General features: G+C 37.9%; 1 protein-coding gene across 1 annotated transcript; it reads left to right on the forward strand.

Annotated features, from left to right (window-relative positions):
- The first annotated feature begins 368 nt into the window (after window positions 1-368).
- LOC104214953 (acetyl-coenzyme A carboxylase carboxyl transferase subunit alpha, chloroplastic-like) lies at window positions 369-5,735 on the forward strand. Its single transcript, XM_009764687.2, has 11 exons — window positions 369-474; window positions 1,220-1,634; window positions 1,861-1,935; window positions 2,249-2,356; window positions 2,445-2,605; window positions 2,921-3,035; window positions 3,126-3,280; window positions 3,670-3,721; window positions 3,790-3,858; window positions 4,032-4,109; window positions 4,498-5,735. The coding sequence occupies exons 2-11, from the start codon at window positions 1,278-1,280 to the stop codon at window positions 5,503-5,505; spliced, it is 2,178 nt and encodes a 725-aa protein (XP_009762989.1). The 5' UTR covers window positions 369-474; window positions 1,220-1,277; the 3' UTR covers window positions 5,506-5,735.
- Window positions 5,736-7,237: the final 1,502 nt, after the last annotated feature.

Below are 7,237 nucleotides of genomic sequence, written 5' to 3' on the forward strand. Positions count from 1 at the left end.
TGTTTATTAAATATGTATGTAGTATTAAATTCAGAATTTAACTATAAATATTTGAAATCGTACTTCTAAATCTAATAATTTCTAGAACCCATAAAATAAAAATAGCGTGGAACACTTTGGATAAACACTAGTAATATTGTGTGTGTTCTTCTGTAACAAGTCAGCTCAAGAATTTGTCCCCTCAAAAGGCAAAATTTACCTGTCACAGGCTTTGGACATGACATGTTTTGGCGGGGACCTCCATGACTTTCCAAATACTAATCCATTAGTATCATCTACAGCCAAAAAAGGAGCTTTCAGTTTTGTACAGTTGATAACTTGACATATATACATGTATTCTATCTCAACCGTTGGTTCATGTTCTTGAACTGCTAGCCTATTCATACCAAAAAAGCCATTATATTGATAGAAAAGGAGAACCCCAGAATTTTCAGCTCCATATTTCATGCTCTATACTTTCTTGGCTCGGCCATGGTATATTCTTTCTCAGTTGATATTTTGTCCATCTATTTTATTCATTTCTTTTTTTGTTGATAAGAGTACATAATTTCAAATTTAAGATGAATAGTTGAGGATATTACTAGGGCTACAGTTGTCTTACGTGCCCAAACTTTTTGTTTCTTGTAATGCATTTCTGCTTGATTTTGTTTACCCAGTTGTGCATTTCTCATTTGGGTTGCTCAGAATTTTTTTAAACCAAGAATTGATGCTTCTGTTAATGGGTGTGATTGAGTTGTGTAATGGCTTTTGTTGCTAATGTGTGTAGCTAGGCTCTTCAGCATTGTTATTTATATATGGTGTCTAAGTATAAAGATGAAATCTTTGTCTTAGTCAAGTTTCAAGACATGTTTTATTGAAATATTTGAAAAATGAGTATTGATGGAACTCACATAATTACTTTTTGAGGATAAAACTCTTTTGATTACTTATTATTATCTCAAGTATATGTCTTCCCTCACTACTGCTCCTACTGTCAAGCATAGTGGAACAAGTAAAAAAAAAGGGCAGCCCGGTGCACTAAGCTCCCGCTATGAGCGGGTTACGGGGAAGGGTCGGACCACAAGGGTCCTTACCCTGTATTTCTGCAAGAGGCTGTTTCCACGGCTTGAACCCGTGACCTCCTGGTCACAAGGGTCATATTGGAACAAGTAATTGATGTTAATTTGTCTATCTTTTGCATGTTCATTCTTAATTTTGTTTCTCTGTGTGGGAAATGCAGATATTTGGCTTGTAAGGCATTTAAGCTGATTTTGCAGTTTGGCACATTCAAAGAGTAGATGGCTACCTTATCTCTAACAGTTGGGAATTGTGGAAGAGGCAGAAACTCAGAGGACCTCACTTCTGAATTTGTGCCACAGTTGTCCCTTGGGAGTGTATTTCTTACCAAAAGGTTGTATGGCCTGAATTTGAATGATTTGGAAGGTCCCAAAGTGAGGACGCGGAAGAAATTCCGCGTTGGTGCTGAAATAAAAAAGTGGAAGAAGCATGATTACCCGTGGCCTGGTGATATTGATCCAAACACTAAGACACCCTTAAAGTATCTTTCCTTCTTTAAGCCTCTTGATGAGAAACCGAAACCAGTCACTCTTGCCTTTGAGAAGCCATTGGTTGATTTAGAGAAACAGCTTATTGAGGTGAGTTGCTTACAAATGATGTTTGGTTATAGCCAATTAAAGTGTACAATGACAATTATCAATGGCTATATATGCCGTTACATGTATGTATTGCTGACATAAATTAAGTATGTGGTGCCAGCGTGGCTAATTCATGATTATGGCACCGGGAATGTAGACTCATGCTATTGACAGTAGTTGCCTGAATCAGAAAACTGGTGCTTTATTCAACTCATTTCTTATACAGGTGCGTAGAATGGCCGAAGACACTGGATTGGATTTCACTGATCAGATTAATGCCTTGGAAGCCAAGTATCAGCAGGTAAACTCACATGACTCTTACAATAGATAGCTGGTTGTATATATTTGTTACCAAAATTTGTGTTAGTTTTGAACTAAACTGATCTTAAAGAGGGCAACAGTCCGCTAAGTGTCGTTTTCCTTGTATTACTAACTTATGAGAAACTATCTACTTTTTAACTTCTAAAAGGGTTTGTTATAAAGTAACACCTTGTATTGTTCATTTTGCAAAGGACATCAGCTTGTTTTGGTGATACCTTTGCAAATATAGTCATTTGACGAACTCTTTTTTCTGTTCCATTTGATATATATATATATATACACCTTACTTTCAGGCCCTGAAGGACTTGTACACTCATTTGACACCCATTCAACGCCTCCAAATTGCTCGACACCCTAATAGACCAACTGTTCTAGATCATATATTAAATATGACAGAGAAGGTATACCTTGTGATATTTGCTTTTCGCCAATGGTTGTTAGCAGCTTCTCTTACAACTCGAGGATCTTATTCCTATGTTATGTATGAAGTGGGTAGAGCTCCATGGAGATCGTGCTGGCTATGACGATCCAGCCATGATTACTGGCATTGGGAGCATTGAAGGCAGAAGTTACCTCTTCATTGGCCACCAGAAAGGTAGAAATACAAAAGAAAACATCATGCGGAATTTTGCAATGCCAACCCCTCATGGGTATGCTTCAAGTATTCTCTTTCATAGAACTAATAGGCTTATCGAATGTGCACAGATTGTAATTACTATCAAGCATCCAAAGTAACCCGTTCTATGTGCAATCAACAGGTTAATTTTGACAAGTTAAACTGAAGTTGTTTGCACATTAGGCTTTCAACATGCTTCCACATTTAATTTTACAATTGTTCAAGTCATTCAGAATTTTAGAGTCCACTTATTTTCAGTAGCTTACAAGGAAATGTCCTTTTTGATAATAACTCAAGGTTGGCTTAGTCAAAAAATTTGATTGGTAACTACTAAATCTCCACCTTGCAGCTACAGAAAGGCTTTGAGAATGATGAAATATGCTGATCATCATGGCTTCCCCATTGTTACATTTGTAGACACCCCAGGGGCTTTCGCTGATTTAAGATCTGAAGAGCTAGGTCAGGTATGAATGTTTGCATTGACTATCAAATTTTGCATTATTGAATAAGTTTTGGTCGTAGCGTCTATAAATTCCTCCAATATTTTCATGTAGGGTGAGGCTATAGCCCATAATTTGAGGACAATGTTTGGGCTGAAAGTTCCAATCATTACGGTTGTAACTGGTGAAGGTGGTTCAGGCGGTGCTCTTGCTATTGGATGTGCAAACAAGTTGTTAATGCTGGAAAACTCAGCATTCTATGTTGCTAGGTAAAACTGGTTCTCTTTCCCTTCTGCCGTGAATTTGTTCAACTGCTTATCGGGCATGTGACATTTTGAAGGATAAAAAGAGTTCAAGTTCAAAAATAATTTTTGTGCCTGAAATGTAAGCAAAATATCAACTGTCAGCTTACTGTATCAAGGACAAACTAAAGCATACTGTGTCAGCTTAAAGATGTCGACACATTGTACATGTGTTTAAGCATTGATTTTGAAGATTCAGGGATTGGTTTCTAGCAATCCTTTGGGGCACTCAATATTGCTTTATCATGTTGGTCTTTACGTGACATTGTAGTTGTTGCTTCTACACTTCTCGCATTGTATCCTTGATTATCTCGGTCTCTGGTATATCTTTACAAAGTCTATGCTTCTCTGATCAGTCCTGAAGCTTGTGCTGCAATATTATGGAAATCTTCACAAGCAGCTCCAAAGGTATACAAGATATTGTGTATGAAGTTTGTGAAAATATGGTTACCGTTACTGAAATTTTTATTGAATAGGCAGCTGAAAAACTGAGGATCACAGCTCAGGAACATTACAGGCTCAAGATAGCTGATGGTATTATTCCTGTAAGAACTCTTGCCATCTATATACTTTTCACCTTATACTTATTGGTTTTAGAGAGGAAAAGATTTGGAAATTCATGGTGAAGGCTTCCAGTAGTTAAACTGAAACAATTTGCTTATTTTACCCATCCAATCATCCTTATTGTAATATTGGCTTTGTTTGTCATCTCTTGCAGGAACCTTTGGGTGGTGCCCATGCCGATCCTTTCTGGGCGTCTCAGCAGATTAAACATGCTATTGTCGAGGCCATGGCGGTAATACCCAATGTCTTTGGAAAATTACCAAAAGCTAATGCTTTTGCTCAAGAAAGAGTAACAATTGGCTTCATATTGTAAGAGGAAATGGAAAGAAAGTAACAGCTAATGATACAGAGGCAATTCTACATTGTACCAAGGATGCCAGTTTTTAGTTTGGGCGCACTTCTGTGGGATAGGAGTGAATAGAATTACCATATACTAGACTATTATCTAATGGTGCTTGCTGAATTTGTCAAGTGACGAATTCTAACATTTTAGCCAGCCTGAACTAGTTTGGGATTGAGACATAGTTGATCTATAAAATGAATCCTTCAGTGTTTGGCTTATATTCTACATTTTCACTTGTAGTTTTGCGTTGATTTTTCACCATGGTTTCCTAATACAGGAACTTGGAAGGATGAATACAGAACAGTTGCTTCACCACCGGATGCTTAAATTTCGTTCAATTGGAGGTTTCCAGGAGGGCATTCAGGTTGAACCTGAAAGGAAACGCAAAATGAAGCCATCCGAGGCTAACACACAGCCTGCTGATTTGGAATCAGAGCTTGAAAATCTTAGGAAGAAGATTCTAGAAGCTAAGGGACCATCTGATCCTGTTACAACCCAAGTCCTTGAGAAGCTCCAAGAAGATCTAGATACTGAGATAACAAAAGCATTCATAGCTATGGGCTTGCAAGATAAGATTGAATCTCTTAAACTAGAGTTGCAAAGAGCCCCGATTCCGGATCAACCACTTAACAAGTCTTTGCAGGAGAAAGCTAATAAGATTATGCAAGAATTTAAGCAGAAGCTGTCACAACCTGGCGCATATCTTGGTTTAAAGCAAAAGCTACAGACTGTGAACATGGCTAGCAGGCTCATCGAGCTGAAGAATAAAAGTGAGAAACTAAAAAGCGAAGTCAATCAGAAAATTCCAACAACTGTAAAAGCCAAGCTAGAGCTTTTAAACGCAGCTTCGAAAAAGCTATCAAACGGGGAACCTTTGGATACGAATCTGGTGGAGGAAGTAGAAAAAGCTAAGAAAGAGCTGGAGGATGTTCTAAAGTCAGCCAACCTGGAAATAGTAGGCAAGCGCAAAAGGACGAACATTGCTGCTGCTCCAGAATTGGAAGAGGATTTGTCAAAGGTAAATGAGGAGATAAAGGAGGAGATTCAAAGAGCTGTGACTAGATCAGGTCTAAGTGAGAAGATTGAAGAGTTGAAGCTAGAGATTGTGAAAGATTCCAGCTCAGAAAAGGTAAAAGAGCTGGAAACTGAGATCAGGGAGGGAATTGCTGCTGCCCTTAGTGTCACCCCACTGAAAGAAAAGGTTGAAAGTTTAAGAGAGAAGCTGGCACTATCTTCCAAGGATGATAAAGAAAGTAAAGTTGGTGCAGAAAATGGAAGATGGTAAGACTAATTATTTCTTGTGCTTGGACAGTAGTACTTGATTTTGGTTACTAAGAGTTTTTCAGTTCCTCCTAAGACATGTCTAATATTTCTTTTACTCAATAGTACAATTCTTGGTAGTTGATATCAGAAAATTAAACTGAGAAGAAGAAACAGATAGCATTGATGTCCCTAATGTTGTACTTCATGTATATGATTTGTTTTTTTTATTTGACGTATGAATAGTTTTATCTATTGCTGTAAGTATTGATAGTCTGCACTTGGATGATTTTATACTTATAAAATATATGGATACAGATGTAAAGTTAGTTATCAGCAGAATATGTATATCCATTTTCTTCTTTCGGCCAATTGGACAACGTCATCTTCGTTTAGTTTACTATTTAACGTCCCCCAATCCCTATTTGTATAGCTACAACCCAGAAGCTCTCTCTTTCAATTTATTAATTCTTCCGTGAGATTGAAAAATGATAGAATTTAAGGGTCCACCAAACTCTACAGAGAACCAGATTCTGTATCAGTTTCAACAGAACACACACACATTGCAGTAAGTAAATGACAAGGGGAATTTTAGGTGGAAAATTCCGATGGTGTAAGTAAGGTAAGTAAAAGACACTCCCCATAAAGGTGACTGCTGCACTGTTTTTGCACTGTAGCGTGTGCAGGAGAAACTTTACAGCTAGGGCAGTTGACTTGTGCAGTTTCCTCGAAAAACGGTAGCTATTTGTTCCCTCTGTTGTTCCTCCGACTCTGAAGAGTTGAACCATATCCCAAGTTGGAACCTTTTGATCTTAAGGTCTTGAGAATGTGTAATAGGTTCCTTATTTGGTTCTTGACCGTAAATTTGTTAGATCATCAAAACATAAAACAAGGTACTTGTAACCTATCAATTTTTCCCTTTTTGATGATGACAAACTTATAATTAAAAATCCCAGAAAGAGCCACACAGAACCAGACAGTGAACCAAAAAGACCTTAAGTTTTCCCCCTGAATCTGTATTCCCCCTTAATCAGTATACATCATCATTATTCAATTATGCACATTCACATTTCTTCCCCCTTTTGGCATCATAAAAAAAATAGTAACAAGCTTATAGCAAAAAGAAGTCTAGCTTGAGTTAACTCATGCCACCTGTGTGCACACAACATGACTAAAAACAGAGCATAAAGACAAGTCATATACAACAAAAAGGGAAAAGCTTGCATTAACATAATTTGGATTTTTCAACAGGAGCAAGGTCAATGTTATTACCACCATCCACAATTCATAACAACAACAAAAATACCACAAACATCATCATAAGAGCTGACACTAAGGGACTTGACCACAAACTAGATCATAATAAACCAACACTAAAAACTTGACACCGAGGGGATACTATCTAGGGAGCACTGGAAGGAGAGGGCTTAGATGCAGAGGCAAAGGTTTGGTGGACTAAATCCATTCGAGCATCCGTTAAGCAGTCTCTCTTTCAGATCCTCCACTTATTTCCTGAGCTCAGCATTCTCTTTTGTCAGACGAGCAACCTCTTCGCTTTGAGAGCTACTGGAACCAGGTGCCTCCTGTAGCTGACTTAACTGAGTTTGAAGGATATCATTCCTTGCTTTCAATTGCCTTATCTCAGCAGTAGCACTGTTCTGAGCATTGATCAACTGAGATATGGTAGAAGTGCTTCCAACCCATCCAACTTTCTCAATACACTCACATTCTTCAAAAGTAGCTTTGGAGAAAGTTTG

This window comes from Nicotiana sylvestris, chromosome 1 (genome assembly GCF_000393655.2).
Source record: "Nicotiana sylvestris chromosome 1, ASM39365v2, whole genome shotgun sequence".
Classification (NCBI taxonomy): Eukaryota; Viridiplantae; Streptophyta; class Magnoliopsida; order Solanales; family Solanaceae; genus Nicotiana; species Nicotiana sylvestris.